Source organism: Chamaea fasciata, unplaced genomic scaffold (assembly GCF_029207755.1).
Source record: "Chamaea fasciata isolate MVZ Bird 193981 ecotype frontalis unplaced genomic scaffold, bChaFas1.0.hap1 SCAF_6, whole genome shotgun sequence".
NCBI lineage: Eukaryota > Metazoa > Chordata > Aves > Passeriformes > Sylviidae > Chamaea > Chamaea fasciata.
Genome location: NW_027094091.1, coordinates 9,401,381 through 9,420,094, shown reverse-complemented (window position 1 = coordinate 9,420,094; position 18,714 = coordinate 9,401,381). Strand labels below are relative to the sequence as shown.

At 38.2% G+C, this 18,714-nt stretch overlaps 1 protein-coding gene across 3 annotated transcripts in view; it reads left to right on the top strand.

Moving 5' to 3' along the window:
- CTNNA2 (catenin alpha 2) overlaps positions 1–18,714 on the top strand; it is a 466,643-nt gene that overhangs the window by 429,147 nt on the left and 18,782 nt on the right. For all 3 annotated transcript variants that reach the window (XM_066185389.1, XM_066185388.1, XM_066185390.1), the window contains 4 exons: positions 20–133; positions 3,287–3,468; positions 5,729–5,834; positions 8,415–8,549. In XM_066185389.1, coding sequence (XP_066041486.1) covers positions 20–133; positions 3,287–3,468; positions 5,729–5,834; positions 8,415–8,549 — 537 coding nt within the window. The remainder of the gene's footprint in view (positions 1–19; positions 134–3,286; positions 3,469–5,728; positions 5,835–8,414; positions 8,550–18,714) is intronic.

Here is an 18,714-nt window from a genome sequence, read left to right as displayed (position 1 = left end):
TGTGCCTCTCTCTCTCCAGACCCCTGAGGAGCTGGAGGACGACTCAGACTTCGAGCAGGAGGATTATGATGTGCGCAGCCGGACGAGTGTCCAGACTGAGGATGACCAGCTCATTGCCGGCCAGAGTGCAAGGGTGAGTACAGACCCCACGCACCTGCAATGAGTGTCCACTAGTGACCAATAAAATCTCTGCCTCGGAAAGCAAAGACAGTGATTTCCAGTCCTCAGGGTCGTTTAAGAAAGGATGGGAGCAGGCTGACAGAGGTGTTGAAGGTTTTTTCATGTCAAACCTATTTAAGTAGCATTTGTTGAATGATCTTGAGGCTTTTGTGGTGCCTAGTATCAGCTGCTTGCTCCGGCTAGTGCTGTAAGAGAAGGCTTTGCAGGTTTGGAATGTGCTGAAACTGTGGGAGTAGTCAGCAAACTGGGAAAAAAAAAAAAAAAAAGAATCCCATCAGGGCACCATGTGCCGTATCCAGAGAAATCTTACATTAGTCATGTTTCCCAGTGTGCAAACCTGTCAAGAAGATCTGTTTAAGCTACTGAGTAGTCCCTGTAATTTAATTGTAATTGAAGACATTTGCTACTGAGTCAATGTAATTTTACCAGGGTAATTACATCATGATAAACTCCAGTCACTGTGATTTGCGACCTCAGCCTGTGCATGGGGATTGCAAATTAAGCTGATGAGTGCTTCGGGGTCACAGGTGCTGGGGAAGTGAAGTCTGTTAACACTCAGGAATATTCCTGTTGACACGCAGGATTTTGCCACCCTCTGATGAAGGTTTACATTTTACTGTATAAGCTTCTCAGCTCAGATTATTTTAAAAAAATCAGAATATATATATTAAAAGAAAACCCTTTTAACATTTTCTAGGAAAGAACCAGCGGGAAACTGGGAATTATCTAAATTATCTTCATGTCTTTTTCACACAAGTCTGGTTTGTTCTGATGTGCTAGGAGAGAAGCTCAGGACTAAATAAGAAGCATCCTGCCCACAAACTCAAACACCAGACAAAGTTGGTAACTGGAATGGGGATTTCTTACCTTGGAGTCTGGAAGAGGATTTGTAGGGCTGATAACCTAAAGAGGCAAAGATGCTGAAGAAAGCTCAGAGGACCAGGACAGAGGAGTTTTCAGCTGCTCTAGGCTGGGGCTTGACACAAAGGTTTTACACCCTGAAAAGAAACAGTAGAGTAACCAAAACCTGTAAGAAGCTTACTCAGAGGTGTGGGAGAAATGCAAGGCATGGATCCAGTGGAATGGGCAGAGATTTCTTTTTTTGTCTTAAAATTATTTCCCTGAATATTGAGTATAGATGGTAAATAAACCATACCATGTATCAGAATAACTGGAGTTTTATCATTACACCCCTAAGGCAAAACCTCCCTGGATTCCTTACTGTGAGACTGGTGACAGAACTGTTCTGGATGTAGTTGACTATCTTTTGTGATTTTTATATTTTAAAGGACATAATGTCCCGTTTGAGATATTCAAAGTATTGACTACTAAAGCAAATCTCAGGTATAATAGAAATGAGATACATTACAGATTATTTTGTCAAATTTCACAGCCTTTCTCATCTTTTTGGTTACATTTAGGACTGGGTAGCATGTCATCCTTTTTTGATCCAAAACCCAAGTAAAGACTGTAGTAATTTTTCTTGCTAAGAATTGAGTTCACCTGGGGATTTAGGAGTCTTAAATTCTATTACATTTATTCTGGTTATTATTACTGCTGCACTTAAAACCTTCTGCTTTGATCAGCTACGCACTGTATAAACGTAATATATCATAAAGACAGTTCCTGAATAACATAGATTGCAATGTGGCACAGAAAGCAACAAATCATAAAAACCTAAAAGGGAAACAGGCTGAGCAGAAGCTGCTGAGTTCCCAGTCTGGAGTGCTAAGCAGAACACAATCTTATCTGAACCTTTTCTGTGGAAAAGATGCAAAATACTTTTATTTGTGCAATGTAATGGATTTGTTTAATATGCTTACTCCATAAGGCTGTTAGTGTTTCAGTAGAAAGACTTGTGTTGGTCTTCAGGAGAAATAAAACTGGAATTTATGGGCTGCATTTGCTGTAGGATATGGCTGCTTTGAAAGCACATCAGCAGCTGGAAAAGAAATATTAAAGCACTGTTTACCAGTTTAAAGAGTGTTCAGGTGAAGCTGCCACTTGAAGAAACCACAGGCAAGTCATACAGATAAACTTCCCAAATTTCACTACTGCTATCACATCCTCTTAATTTCAGTTAATTCCTTAGTTCTGTTGTTTCATGAGTTCTGTTCTCATTTTATATATTTATTTATTAGCTTGACTTACACTGCATTTTTCTGTGCAAAGACTATTATGCTAACATTTTAAACTGCTGAGTTACATTGATAAGGCCTAATTAAAACTTGTCTTGAATTTTAATTTGATTAACTTGCAAATTTCTCATTTTCTGATCTACTGTTTATAACCCTTTTTAATTTAAGTTTTGAAAAAGGTCAATTATGAATTTTTAAAAGCCAAGAGCATTTTAAGAATATGTAGAAAAAGACTTCAGCTGATTGAAAGTGACATAAACAAGAAAAAAATGTAATGACACTTAAATATGTGTCACACCCCATTAAATGCATAATGTGGTCTTCAGAACCCCTAGAGCCACATAGTAGCTTAACTTGGAAATCATTATGCAAAGTGTCCATTTGATCTTCAAAAGTAATATTATAATTTTTTAGGGTTTTTCTGGAGGGGGGCAGGAACTTTGTGCGTTGTTCATGCTGAGGCAGATTGGTACCAACCTGTTCAGTGCCTTTTTGCATCTCTTTCAAGAGAAAACTAGAACACTAAATATCATTAAAAGACATGTTTGTAACAATTCCCTTCAAATGTATTTTCTTGCGTGTCATAGCTTATTTTAGTGTTGTGTTAATCTGAAATCCTCCATTTCTGACAGAGGATGAGACATGGGGAGACACGGCAATTCAGTCTGCCTTCTCCCATAAATGTCACTTGTTTTGTTCTTCCTCATAATTGAGATTTAATCCTGCTTTGTCAACTGGTGAATAATCACGACATCATAAATATAAATTTTATCATCCTGAAAGTGCAAGAAGAGGCATAAACATGCTGTGAATGTGCTTTTGCCTGTCCTGACAGAAATCAAATGCCTGAAGGATTTTGCTTGGCATCTTCCAACTACCATAAAAAGAAACTCAAGCTGTTGGGACCACTGGAAAGATTCACTTTGTAGCTTCCTTTTTCTCATGCCCAACTCCTGTTTTCTCTGCAGGCTATCATGGCTCAGCTGCCCCAGGAGGAGAAGGCAAAGATTGCTGAGCAGGTGGAGATATTCCACCAAGAAAAGAGCAAGCTGGACGCGGAAGTGGCCAAGTGGGATGACAGTGGCAATGACATCATTGTGCTGGCCAAGCAGATGTGCATGATTATGATGGAAATGACAGATTTCACCAGGTAAGGACAAAATAACCTCAGCTGAGGAGCTCAGATGTGCCACATCTTCCTGTTTCTGCTTGCTTTGTACCCTTTTGAGATGATTTGCTGTGGTTTTTGGGGATGCAAATCCAAGGAATGTTCATTGTATTCACTGCCCTGGGTATTTTTCCAAATGAGATTAATCACATGAAGTTTTTGTGCCATTTGCAAGTCTCTTTTATTTGCAGATCATTTTGTATTTCAGCAGCAAAGTTAGTCTGTGACCTTACAGACACTCCAGTGACATTTCGTTTAGTACCCATCTAAATGCATATGCTTCTCTGAACTTTCACTATTTCAGCACAATTTGTGTCAATCAAAAATAATGGCAAAAACTATTTATATCATTTGAACACTGAACTTCCTTCCACTATTGCTTTGTGGGAGTCTGTCAGTAATGATTTTTTCTTTTTTCTTTCATTTCTTTTCTCTGTTGATGTCTTGTTCTTCTCTAATTGCCGAGTGACCAAAGGCCATTCAATAATGATACAATGTAAACAGAATATTGTCTTTAACTATGGTCATATTGTTAATCACACAAGGGAGAATGGTTTACTAGATTCTTTGCATTCCAGACCACTGTAGTACATTAAATTTTGTTCAGTGTTTATTTTTAAAATTTAAATGGTATTTATCAAAATGTGATTACACAAAACAGGGCGAAAATCTTCCTGGCTTTCTTCAGGATTAAAATCAGGCATCCATTTATTCATCTCTTTGCGCTGCCCCATCCCTGGCAGAGTTCAAGGCCAGTTGGTTGGGGCTTGCAGCAACCTGGGATAATGGCAGGGAGTGGAACTGGATGGAGAGCGTATTTTACAGAATTCTGTGTTACTTTTCTTGTCTTGGTGTCTCTGATCCTTCTGCCAGCAAAAAATTGAGTGAAATCTGCCCAAATAGTGTCATTGTATCATGGAAGGACGAAATTATGGCCTAAAGCAGCAACCCAGAATATGCACAGTTTCTGCAACCTCCTGGACAACCTTTGATGTATTGAACATGAAATTGAAAGTTTTATAATTATATTTTCTAGCATCAAAAGAACAAGACTAATTTGAGAATGAGATAAAAACTACTGACACATTTGAAGTAAATAAAAAAAAAAATCAAAGCGCACCTCTGTCTGCATCAGATTCAATAACAAGTTGTTTAATATATTCCATTAAAACAGAAACAAGCTTTTCACACCTTTTTGGTTGGCTGTAACCTCGGCGGTGTTAGAATAGAATAATTTTTCAAATGCATGGAGTTTGTGATAGTCAGAGCTGCTCATGTAATTAATCTCAAAGCACATGAGGTCACCAAGAAGTATTTTTGCTGCAGTTTAAGTTCACCAGAAGTGGGTTACTTGTATTTCATCTGTTTAAGGTGGTAATGAAAGTCTGGAAAGAAGATTAAAATGGAAATATGTTTCAGCATGTTATTATTGCCATTATAGATTAAAAAAATTCCAAAAATAATGCAATGTTGTGCCTAGAAAAAATGCCTTCTGTTTCATTAATTTAAAAAAAAAAAAAAAAGTTTGATCATGTTGTGATTTTCGACATTAAAAAAAATGGAAAATTAACTCACTGCTGGGACTTTCTCAGGAGCAGCAGCAATTTTATTGATACAAGCAGGACTGAAGTTTTGAGTCGGAAGCAAACTTTGGAAAGTCTGTGGACACCTTTTGTCCTAATACATTTTGGTAGTTTTAATGACTAAAATCAGAATTCTGTGCATCATCTTGAAAATATAGTGAAAGATCAAGCTTAAAGCTAATTATACATGTTTTAACTTTAACATTCAAGTGTAATAATGACTATGCTTCATCTCTCTTTATTTTCCAACAAAAAATCTACCAGAAAAAAACTTTTCTTAAATGTGACATTCTTGCCCTCAACATGATGGGCTGAACATTTAGCACTGGCTTGTGAATCACGTAATTTTGAAATAGTTGTGTATTCCAGGAACAACATTGGCTTAATGAGCATTTAAAAATGCATATACTATTAAGTACAGCTCATGTGCTTGAAGGCATCGGACTAAATTTCCAATGAGGCATTTTGTAAGGGAGAGAAAATGCAGCAGACAGATTTCTTAATCAAGCTGTACTATAAAATACTTAAAAGGCAAAATTGTAATAAATTAAGAAGACATTTTTGTTACTATTTTAAAATCGAGCACTAAACAGGGTCACTAAAACTGTTGCCATTTCATGATTTATTGAGATTGTGGTTAATTGTCTTGTGTTTCACAGAGGGAAAGGCCCCCTGAAGAACACATCCGATGTCATAAATGCAGCCAAGAAGATTGCAGAGGCAGGATCCAGGATGGACAAATTGGCACGGGCAGTAGCTGATCAGGTAGCCCCAAAATGAGCTGAAATACAACGTAACCTCTATGGATGAGTTGCCTTTCACAGGAAAAGTCTGTCTTACCAGAAAATTACTTGTTAGGGATCTGGATCCTGATCTTCCCATTGGATAGAAGCTGGTTATTCTAGACCCATCAGTATTTTGCAGAACAGGAAAGTCATAAATTAGTGTCTTCAAAGCTCAGAAATGCCTGACTTGTTCCCCAGCCTCACTTCTGAGCGTGTTAGAATTAGATAGAGACTCTTTCCGGTTGGAAAAGACCATCACATCCAAAATGTATTTGCTGTTAAAAAAGCAGCGGGGATTTGGATGCTCCTTTCCCTTTGCCAAGTGCCTGGGAATCCTTAGATTCTTTTCAGCTCATTCTTCCAGCAATTTCCCCTTGATCTGGCACTTTACTCCTTCAAGGTTCTCTGACTCCCAATTTTCTGGTTTGCCTCAGTGTGTTGTGCATGTGGTGGGGTCTGTGTCCTCACTTCCTTTATCAAATCCATGTCACAGCTGGGCAGATGACCTTGTGTATATATATTTTCAGACTGGATTATCTGTTCAGCTGGAGAGCAAGAGGAAACATCATATTAAAAGTCAAGAGCCAAATTTCAAATCCAGGTCCTACATAGCTGATTTTAGATTCAGGCAAATTAAATGTCCATTTTTCCCTTTGTAAATTCACAGTAGTTTCTTTCATTTCATTGTCATCAAGAGAAAATTTGCTGGAAGTAGGAACTGGTAACTTCCTTGCCTCTAGTCTTTCTCTTCAAAATAAGAATGTCTTTTTTTTCTTCAAGTAGGAGAGTGATAGTGTGTAACACACCCTGCCATGGAATATGGGCCAGAGTGGCAAAAACCCCAAAGCTGCCCATTTTCCTGTAACCTCAGAAATGTTGAGTTTGAGTTTAGGTCTTCAGCAGCAGATAGCATTTTTCCTGTGGTTAACCCATTCCAGTCTTTCAAATGTAGCATCTGTTCATTTTAACACAAGAAAGAAGAAATCCATCTGTCAGCTGATGAAATTCCTAGTCTGCAGTATTTGCAGAGGTGGAATATTTTAAAGAAAGAAACAGAAGGAGACTTGTCATGCTTAGAATGCCTTGACTTGAGTCACATTTTAAATTTCAGAGGACTTTAGCCCTAATAATAAACGGTGGAAGTATTTTGAGAGAGAAGTATTTGTTTTAATGCTTGCACTTAAATGATATTTCACAGAATTCTGGAGACCCTCATGCAATATAAACCTTTTGTGGACAGTTGCATTTTTATTTATTGTTCCAATAAGAGAGGCCTTACATTTTTTTCACTCCAAGGTATTTATATTTAAAGCCTTAACAACTCTGAGAAATATTTCTTTAAATTCATTCTTTCAATTCATAGACACCAAGAACTGAGTAAATATTTTCATATTAAATTGGCACCAGTAGGGAGAAAAGGTCTTTTAGGGATTATTGCCTGAAAGGTGTGGCAACTGACTGAGGAAGAGCAGCTCTATAGGAGCCACAGTGAAGCTCCAGGTTTATTTATTATTAGTTTTAAAGGGTGAGAAAAAAGCCAAGTCACTCCATCTGGGGTTATAGACAAGAATATATCCAACTACTTCACCATGAACACATTCCTGCCAGCATTAGCTGCTGGGGCCAGAGCAATGATCTCAAGGCAGGAGCTATGATGGTGTTGACTCATGTTCATGTAATTCTATCAGTTTTTCTTGAAATGCTCTGTTAATATTTTTTTTAAATTGACCATAAACTCTGTAAGGTGATAAAAAGGCACATTTGGAATCTTTGTTCCCCAAGCTATGCAGGAACGATGTGAGTCAGACTTTGCTGGGTAGCCCCAAAGAGTATTTATTGGAGACAGGCTGTTAGCAGTGGGCCCTTTCAGCTCTGTTTCATCAGGGTGAATTACTGAGGTCTGTTCTCCTGAGGCAAGACTTTGAATATTAACTGCGAGGCTGTTGTTTGTTATGCTGTTGATATTGTGAGGGATGATGCAGTTTCTATTAAGAGTCCCTAAGACTATGAATAAATTGTACTGGGGCCCTTTCTAGTTCTATTGATTATGAAACCCTCTCAGCATCCAGCACATTCGACCTAATCTAATCCTCTGAACGTCTGCACAAATGCCAGGGGAGCTGCCAGGCAGACAAGAGTTGGCATTGGAGTGGGAGCAAACACTCAGAACTGGGTTTATCTGGACATTAACTGGTCCATTTTGGATGGTAACTTGGATGTCCAGCGTGCAACCTGGAGTTTCAACTTAAACCTGGTCTTTTGGCTGTTCAATACAATTCCATAAATTAATGCAAAGCATAATTTAAAATCATGATTTTCATAATGCTGATTAAGAAATTTCTCATTTTTCAGAAAGGCAGAGTACATCTTTAGGTTGCAACTCATAAGTCTTGAATTAAATGAAAGGTAGAATTTGAGTTTTCACATTTTATCTTGTAACTCATGTAAAGACAAAGTGTAGTAGATCCACCCAATACACACACACACTGCCACTATCTGATTACCTGTCTCTAATCTCATGAGCTCAGCTCCATCTAATGAGTGTTTATGTTGTCTGCAGTGCCCAGACTCAGCCTGCAAGCAGGATCTGCTGGCCTACCTGCAGCGCATTGCTCTGTACTGCCACCAGCTCAATATCTGCAGCAAAGTGAAGGCAGAAGTTCAGAACCTGGGAGGAGAACTCATTGTATCAGGGGTAAGCTGGGATTTGAGTTTAGCCATTTGTTTCCCATGTAGCACTTGAAAGGGAGCATTCTTGATTGCAATAATGTACAAAACAAAAATGCACTGATTCATAAACAAGTTGGTTTTTTAAAAATTCTATCACCATTATTCCAGGCCTTACAATAACTTGTGTAGAGCAATTTGATTTTCCAATTACCCTTTGTTTATACTAACCTTGTAGAATCTTCATTCTTCCAAAAGAAAAGTAATTTCATAGCATAGAAAGTCATTGCCAAGCTGTGAATATTATAATTATTTGGAGCTTTTGTATATTTGCTCATTATAAATCTTCTTTCCTTTGTTAGTACTGGTAATTTCCTTCCTCTGTGCAGAAGCCAACTCTGTATGAAGTGCATATTGTTAAGATGGTGATGACTAATGGGATTCATTCACTCAGGTTCCAATGCACACTAGGTTTAGCAAAAGACTCTGGAAGGCCAGCAAAATATTTTAAATTTTGATGCATATGCTGTTTTCAAGTACTATTGCAAGCACAGTGATTATATACTCTAATACCACCCAGTTATTTCAGTTATTTTCAGTGAACACTACAAACTTCTAACACACAACCTTTTGTAGAAATAAAGACAGGCAGCAGTAATATTATAAGCAATGATTTTTTTTACATTTTAAATTTTTTTTTCCTTCTGCTGTGTTGGCCTTTGAGCCTCTGGGAGCATGCTAAAACCAAGAAGCAGCAATGACTGCTCTTCATGATTTTGTTTTTTCTTTCACACTAGCTTAGCCCCATGACACCTTTGTTATCCTTTAACTCAAGTACAGACCATATGTATGTAAATTTGTAACATATTCCACTCTCCTGAGTGTTTTCAAAATGACAGTGATTTGTGAGACCCAAGATGCTAAAAACAAATTGTTTCCAAACATGGTTTTGAAAAAGCACCCTTTCATTGTTTAAGCCCAATCAAGTACGAAGATTATTAGGACAACAAACTTGTGCCCTTCATTCCATCCATGAGATTCCCCAGTGGCATCACTGGCCTTCCTCAAACATATCAGAAGTCACAGAAAATGTTCTCAATCACATAAAAATTTTTGATTTTTTTTGCAAAGCACTATAGAAGGTCTTAAACATTTGCCAGGCTTTCTTGGATCAGGCATTCTGAAGTCATATACACAATCCTAAAAGGAGCTGCTTAAAGGTTCCTGTATCTGTCCTGCAATTGGTCTTCACTTCTTGACGTATGTACGTATGTAATTTTAATACCTTGATCTTCCCACAGCAGTGAAAAGATCCTCTTCCATTTTCCTGACACCAACGGCGCGATCTGTCCTTGTATCACTGACAGCTATGCTGCATCGTAATTGCTATGATCTTTTCTTACCTCCTGCCATCTGGGTCCAGCCTTCCATACCCATTGAGTTGTCATGTTCATCTCTCAAAAACAATTCCCCGAATCAGTGCTTCTCCCAGCTTGGCTTTTGTGGTTGTGTGTGTTTCTTTTTTCGAGTCTCTTTATTCAGTGTTTGTGGATGCTGAATAAGCCATTGTGAACCTTGCGCATCTCCTCGTTCCTGGAACATCCCCATCCGTTGTGGAATTTTAAGTGGCCAAACCGCTTGAGTTCATCATTCCAGTCTGGCATTGTTGGCACCCGCTGCTTCCCAGGCTCCATCATCATTGTGTTTCTGTTTGGTGGGGGTTTCACAGTCAGTCTCAAAGGCAAAATGAGCTCCAACCATGGAAATTATTTGGGTCTGTTCCAAAGCCTAGGTAAAACAGACCTACAGAAAATTTGAAGGTTGCCCAGCTTGCTTCTTCTGCTGGTGCTCTGAGCAGGAGGAGGTATAGTGAGTTGAACTCCTGTGCATCCCTTTGTGAGAGCATTATCTTGTGATCTGACGTGACCCAGTCAGTGCAGAGCTTTCCTGACAGTGTTTTCTGAGCTGTTGGTCTTCAGGATGCTGGGTACTGTATGCTCCTTTGCTATCCAGAGGTCTGGTATCCAAGTGCACATCCACATCTGCTTGTCTACTTGCTGCTTCTGCTTCCATCTTCTTCTTCATCCTCTCTTGGATAGCCAATTACAAATAAACAGTATTTTATTTATACTAAAATGAAATACCATTATTTGGCAACTTGCATACAGTACAATGTTAGAAGGACTAGAGAAATCCAGAACTCAAGCTTCCCAACCTGTGACTACAGAAGTAAGTTTCTGTGATTGTGCTATATGTAAGTGTTTTGATGTAAATATCAAGCACCATGACAGTTATTAGAATAACGTCATTTACTATGGTTTTTACAAAGAACCATGAGACAATTCAGATCGATCCAAAAGATGACTTGTGATTCAGAACTATTATGGGGAGTAGGATCTCTGCTTGAATTTTTTCATTATTAAGAATATTAATCAATATTTATAAATTAAATGAATGTATGCATATGTATGTTTGAATCTTTGTGTGGGTGTATGAATATTTATATATAAAGGAAAGAGACATAAAACCAATTAAAAGCTAAAAGACAGATGAAAGCCACCCCACAGTTCTTACAGTTTTGTTAGAGAAAAATATGTTGCAACAACTTCAAAAATACTGTGTACATAACATTTAATGTGCCGTATGTCTTTTGATGAAACTTCTTTTTCTTTTTTTTTTTCCCCCAAGATTCAGTAGTTCAGTCTGGTTTACCTCTGAAAATAAGCATAAAGCTGATCTTGTTTGCTTTTTCCTCTATAGATTGATATGATTCTAGCATAGCATATGAAGGGTCCTTTTTGGCATCAGTGACTTTGCTGCAAATAGGAAAACAGATCAAAAAGTAAGAAAATGTCACAGTCCTGAATTGTAAATTATTTCAGTAAAGAACCCGCTGTTGTTTTCCCTTTTCTTTCTCCCGTTCCTTTTCTCCTCTGCCTTTTTCTCTTTTGATCTTTCCCATCAGACTCCCTCCATGCAGATAGCAAAACTATTTTTACCAGTTAAGTAAGACCTGGAAATTGGGAGTTAGCACACATCAGCTAATTCCTCATTAATATTAAGAGGGCAAGGACAATTTAGACCATCTGTTGACGTGGCCTTCTATGTTCCAAGGTGAGACTCTTAATTCCTGATTCCAAAGGAGTTTTGAAAAGTAAAATAAGGAAAAACCCTGATACCATTTCTTCAGTGAGGAGCCCTGGAAATCTGAAAAAGATTGCAGGGAAGAAAAAAAGCAAAAATGATGAGGAGGATGTTAGTTAAAGGCAAAAAGAAGTTAATATCAAAAATTGCAGAAGATTTAAAAAAATATTTCTTACTGTGTAGATGATAGCCTTGTTCTAATAAAACTCTTTGACCTTGGTCCATAAACAGATACACGTTTCTGTAATTTTAGATTTCAATATTCAATTTCTAGTTCCCCTCTGAGAATAAACAACCTCCTTTAATGAAATTACAGAGTAAAAGCACTTCAAAATAATTTGCTTTGTCTCTTGCTTTGGTTTATTTAAGGTAATGCATATTTGCTTCATAATCACTTGCAGTATTGTATTGGAATGAATCCTCTGAGGTGCTGAGAGTACACTGCTCTCAGTGAAGTAAATCCCATTTACATACACTTAGCTCTTGCTGATGGCCTTGCTTTTTGAGAGAGCTGCTTTTGTTCAATAGAGTTGCTTTTAATGATGTTTCTTATTTGGATAAAAAAATCAGACTTCTAACTTTAGGGCTGCTTTATTTTTCTAGCATTCCTGTCTGCCTCTTGTTAGCAAGAGGATTAAAATAAAACAAATCTATATATTTGTTTCCTATTCTAGAATAAATGTCCATTTGTTCTGCTTACTGCAGCTCAGAAGCAGCTCACCTCATTTACCTACTATCCATTTAATCTGTGAGCTTGCATTTTTTAAAGTTCTGGTTTATGTTAGTAGATTTGCCAAGGTTTTTCCTCTAGGATTAAATTGAGCAGAATTTAAGAAAATCCCTTATCCAAGGCAGCTCCTTATCATGTTCAGGTTTGATTTAGAGCCCTAAAGACAAAATCAGCTCTATTATCAGAAAATTTGCCAGAGTCTTAAACTTCTGAACCGGACAGATATGCAGTGTCATACAGAGTAGCAGCCATGTGCCTTTGAACACTGTCCAAAAGTATGGAATCAACAGCTAAAGCACACTCCTAACACACACTTTAGCTGGATCCAGTTCCCAGTTATTTTCTAAGTTGTGTTTGTCTTAACATATTGGGCTCAACTGTGATACCCTGAGAAGGATTCCTATATTCTGTTGAAGATACAAGACAGTGTAGTTAAGATTGTGAGTTTATCAAGGAATTCTTGCCTGGTGAATTGAAGTGAGGAGTTTAGCAGGAACAGGAGGATGGAAGGGCTGGAGCCACCCCATTAAGTTTGGGTAGAATATGATGAAAATTGACTTAATACCTGGGCTGGGAGGGTGGATACATAAAATTATGAACAAATACAGATATACTGCAAAATAGTTCTGTGTTTATTTGTGATCAGTGATAAGAGTAAGATAATCAGAAAGAGCCAGTCCTCATCAAATATGACTGAGCCTCATTATTTATCAGACAATAATAGTGAGCATCCAGCAGTTATTTCAGATGAGCTCACCAGCAGTTTCCCTATCAATTCTGCCTTTGGATCTTGCATCTAATAAAAATAGCTAAAATGTCCTACTTTTCTTTTAATTAAGGCTGAATCACTCTAAACTACCTCATACTGTAAAAGCAAGTTGGTATCATGTGGGCAGTAAAGAATCAAGTTACTACGTATTAATTCTAGAGACTCCAAGAAAAATCAGGTAGTTTGAAGTTCACCTGTTATTAAAAATGAGTAAGGCCATTCTTTCACTGAATTTGGATTAAGAGCAGCCACTTAAAAGCCACTGATGGGGTGTTTCATTTGCCTGAAACTGAAAGCCTATCTGGGGTGTTTTCCTTTGTTTCAAAGTTGGCAATCAGAGAGAACCTTTGCATAGAAAATGCCTGAGAATGGAAAAAGTGTTGATTTGGAGTTTGGTAAACAGGGCAATTTCATTCTCCTGAACCAGGCAAGACTTGAGGATTATGTGAAAGAAAGGTTCCTGAAGGGAGAGGTGGTAAATTGACAAACTGCTGGGTTCCTTCAAGTCAAGATCTCAGGAGTGCAAAAAGGTTACTCAGCTAGCGCCAGTGAGTTTTGCCATACATTTATAAAAGAAATGGAACAACTGGCTCACATAGCCTTGTCTCTAAATGGTAGAGAAGTCAATAGGGAGTTTGGATGCATGGTCACACTCAGAGTTGTAGTGAAGGGCTCACTGTCCAGATGGACACCAGGAATGAGTGTGTTCCTCAGGGGCCGGTGGTGGGACTGTTTAACATCTTTGTCAATGACATGGACTGTGGGACCAAGTGCACCCTCTGCAAGTTCTGTGACAACGCAGAGCTGTGGGAGGGGAGGGAGGTCATCCAGAGGGGCCTGCACAGGCTGAGGAGGTGGGTCTGGAAGGACCTTGTGAAGTTCAGCAAGGTCAAGTGCAGGGTCCAACAGCTGGGTCTGGGCAATCCCTGACACAAACACACGCTGGGAGGGGAATGGACCGAGAGCAGACCTGAGAAGAAGAGCTGGGGGGTGTTGGTTGATGAAAAGCTCCACATGACCCATCAATGTGCAGCCCAGAAACCACACATTCCCTGAGCTGCATCCAAAGCACCGTGGGCTGCCAGGGAGGGTGGGGATGCTCCCCATCTCCCAAGCAACCAGCCACAGTGTAAGAGGACATAGTCTTATGCTGTGCCAGAGGAGGTTTAGGTTGAACATTTGGAGGGATATCTTCACAGAAGAGATGATTAGACATTAGAATGGGCTGCCCAGGGAGGTGGTGGAGTCACCATCCCTGGAGGTGTTTAAAGAAAGACTGAACAAGGCACTCAGTTCCATGGTGGCGCTGAGTCATAGGGTGGACTCAATGAGCTCAAAGGTCTTTTCCAACCTAGTTGATCCTGTGATTCTGTGGGAGCAGAGGGTAAAGAACAGCACTTAGGAAATAATAAGGAAGTAAGCCAAAGAAATAGGAGGTATAAAATGTTCAACTGAAGAAAGCCAAACCAAAAGCAAGATAGGAGTATGAAATCAAAGAACTGCAGTGTTGAGAAAGGACTGAGATGAAGTCAGGACCATAAAGTTGATTGAACTCCACAATAATCTCTACTTTCCTAATATAGCAAGCAGGGAGAGAAAATAAAAAACTCAGGGTCTTTGTTCTGACATTGTGAAAAGACAGCTGCCAGGACAGGAAGGCTGGGGCTGGCTCGTGGAAGTGAGACCTTGATCTACATTGTATATTCAAGTAGCTCATGTCATCTGCTTTGAGAGACATTAAATGAAAAATACAGAAAGATGTAAAACTAGCTGGACAGTTTGGGTTGGAGATATATTCAAGTAACATCTGCATAAGTGTGTGAATGTGTGCAGATATACTGATACATGTGAGGGTGAAATACAGCCATAGTAAGTATACTTGGTTCCAAAATACATGGCTACTTGAAGCATATATACTTATATACTATGTATACTTACACAGGCTTGGATAAACCTCTATCTGGAACAAATTTGTTTGAACTGACTAATTTAGGAGTCTCCAACTCCTGCTGGCACAGTGTCCCTCAGTACACTTTCCATGAAGGGACTATCTGATGATGTGGTAACATAAAAAAATTATCATCCTGACACTGAGTCAATTTACTACTCCTAAAGGACAAAGGCACCAGTGAGTTATGCAGGTTAATCAAAATGAGTGCTGATAAAATCCCTCATGGTCATATATTCATTACATATGATGTATTTTATGGAAGCTCTGTCTTAGGGCTTTCTCCAAGTCAAAACAGTGAGGAATTCCTAATTATCCTATGAAACATCTTAAAGATGAATAATAATAATAATTTTAAAAAATTATTTTTTTTAAAAAAAAAGAGGTATAAATAGATATACCCACAGTGGTTCTAAAGCCATTTGCAATACCTCTCCCAAATATTTGACAATAATAGGAATTGAGTTCATTACATGTAGCTTACCTTTGCATCCCAGTAAGCGGAGAATGGATGACAAGCTCAGAGAGTTTATGCAGTTGGCTTCCTTGGAGGAATTCAAGCCTGGATTAGCCAGTGTAGCAGCTGAGAAGATCTAATGTTGGTAATCAACTCATTTCAAGTTAAAAGTTACACAAAAGTTCTCCAGAGGTCTCTTTTAAATGAGGCTTGTACAGTGATTCAGCCAAGTTAAAGATCCTGCAGGATCTTGTTCCTGTGTCAGGGAGTTCACAGGGTTTTACCTTTGTAAAAGGTGCTGGATTGGATGATAGTGCATACCCTGAGCTTTGGACTTTGGAGGATCATGACTGTGATCCGCAGAAAAAACTGTGCAGAAGCCTCTGGAAAGGTTAATTTATTTTTATTAGTGTATGGCTGTTCCATCAGAGAAGGTGGATGGTGGCAGACAGAGTTTATATAAGGAAAAGTGGATGAACAAAGCTCAAGACACAACTGAAAAATCCAACAAGAAAATATTTTTTGTGCAATAATCTCAGTTCTTTTGAAGCTCCAACTTTTTTTTTATATAAGGCTATTTTTAGGACTAAGAAAACACCTCATTTATATGAATGCATGTATAAACACACATAAATATGAAATGATATATCCTGCATAAATGGAAAGATGTTATCTAGAATTTAATTTGCAAACCAAAATTACACTGCACTTGTCTTCATTAGAATATATTCATGGAGACAAGAAGCACACACACCATCTATACGTCTGCATTCAGTAGGTTTAAATTTAGACAGGTCAGACTTTTATCCTTATTAAGAAGCATTTTGGCTCCAGGAAACATGCTTTTGTGCTTTATCAAATGACTAATATTCATGCAATTTGTGAAGATTAAATTTATTGAAATTTCTCATTAGAACAATTTTCTGCAAAGAAAAGCATTTCTGATACCAAACAACATTAAGCCATTTAATTCCTTGAAAACAGTGTAAAAAATGTTACAAATTCGAGACTGAGGCTTGAAACAAATATGACCATAGGAAAAGGTTAGAGAATTGAAGGAAATACTACTGTATGTGCTTCATTACATCCTGCATTTGCATTAGAAATTGTAGCCACTCAAAAATTCAAAGCTTGCCTGCTACAGTAGTTACAGCTTCACTTCAGCCTGTTTTCCTATTCCAAGCCATGCTGAAGGAGCTGGGAAGAAAATGGGAATATAATGGCTTTGTGATACACAAATTACACCAGCCCTGCAATAATTAGCAGGGCTCAAAGACCATTCTAACACACCATAGGATATGGTCCCAAAGGATTATTCCTGAAGAATTACTATAAAGAAAGAGAGAACTTTGGTGCTATCTTACGTTCACATGTTTTGCTGTCTTATTGCCTTTAAAAGAGATGGTTTGAGACCAAGCATCACCATTTTGTATTAAATAAGAATTCCTTTCCCCTGGAGCATTCTCAGTTGGCCTCCCTAATGCACAGCATAGATTTGCTAATAGGTTCATCCCAAAGCCATAAATGAAAATGAGGTTTGTTTCTTGCACATGGAATTACAGGGACTGAATTTCTGTAATGACAGGTTTAACCCACAATAGGAGATTTCGGATTGTGCTTCTTATACAGAAGTACATCCTGTAGCTCTTGTAATTATTTAACTCCTTGAGTTGGAAAGTGGTGACACTAAATCCCGTTTCTAAAAGTAGTCAGATGGTGCTTTTGCAGATATTAAAAGAATAACAACTAAAGTTCAGACTCATCAGTTACTTTGTAATTATATTTCTTGACAACCAGAGTTGCAGACCAGTAACACACATGGAACTGTTCACAGACAAGAAGATGTGCCCTCGAGGGAAAACATCAGCAGGTTTTTCCAGCTTGGGCAAAATCAACTGCAAATGCTGAACAGAACAACTAACAACAAAGTTTTTAATAAAATCCACAAAAGAGATGTGTGTCCATTAAATGAGAGAGGTCATAATGGACTTTAGGAAGAGAGCTAACTCAGTGAGGAAGGTTAAAAGTACCCTTCTATCTTTAACCTCTGAAATATTTTCTTCCACACTTGGGACATATTATTATTAAAATTAATATTTATGTACCTCATAGAAGCAAAGGAAGAATAATTCTGTTATCACATCTAATCTTACATGAAAGATAAGCAGCTGCTTCAACAAAAAGGGTTTGTATTGTATAATGTAATTAAGACATTGATATGAAGTCAAAGTAAAAAACTATCCAGTATCAGAAAGATGAATCCTAACCTCTTACTGCTAGGTATTCTCAAAGGCTTTCTTTTGACATCAGTTCTTTCTGATTCTGACTAATACATCATCTAAACCTTGTGAACTGGGTTACCAGGTAGGTAATAGTATGTCTAAAAGCTGAGATGAAGTATACAAGTAATGTGTCCTAAATCTCATCAAAGACCAAATTAGAATTCTGTAAAACTGGATTAAAGCATCAATATCTGAGCCAAAAGACTGCAGAAACATTTTCATCCTCTTTTTTATACCTGCAACTGGGTTCAACATTTCCATTGTCAAAAAGTGAGACAAGTTCCAGCTTTACTCAGTGTCAGCTAGGATGTTCCATATTTCATCATTCCTTAACGATGACAGATAATGTACAAAAAGGATTTTCCCACTTATCCATCATGCTGATGGATTCAGCAGCTGGCCCTCTTTGGGTCAGAGGTGTGCCTGTGTTAAGCTCTCAGACTTTTATGGTATGTGTCACTTTGGCATTTTTACATGGCCTTTTCCAGCTCTCGTTTCAGTTCCTTACAATCCATCCTTTTTTACCTTCTGTGTCTGTACCAGTCTGGGTGATGCTTCTGCAGGGTTGATTCTCTGTGCTCAAGCTTCACAGACAGCACCCAGAGGTACCTGTGTGGTGGGTGCCTGCCTTTCCCACCACGAGTTCATCTTTTTAAGCAAGAAAGCAAGCACAGTAGGATTTTTTTTTCCATCAAATCTTTGAGGTCAGACTAAACATGAGCCTCTAAGTTGATTTCTGGTGCCTGGGTGCAAGTGATTACCTCAATTACTTGACCAGTATTTACACAGTTTTCTTATGCTGTTGGGCTTAACTTACATCCCTTAAGAAAATATTCGATATTAAAGTCTTCATTTACTGTCTC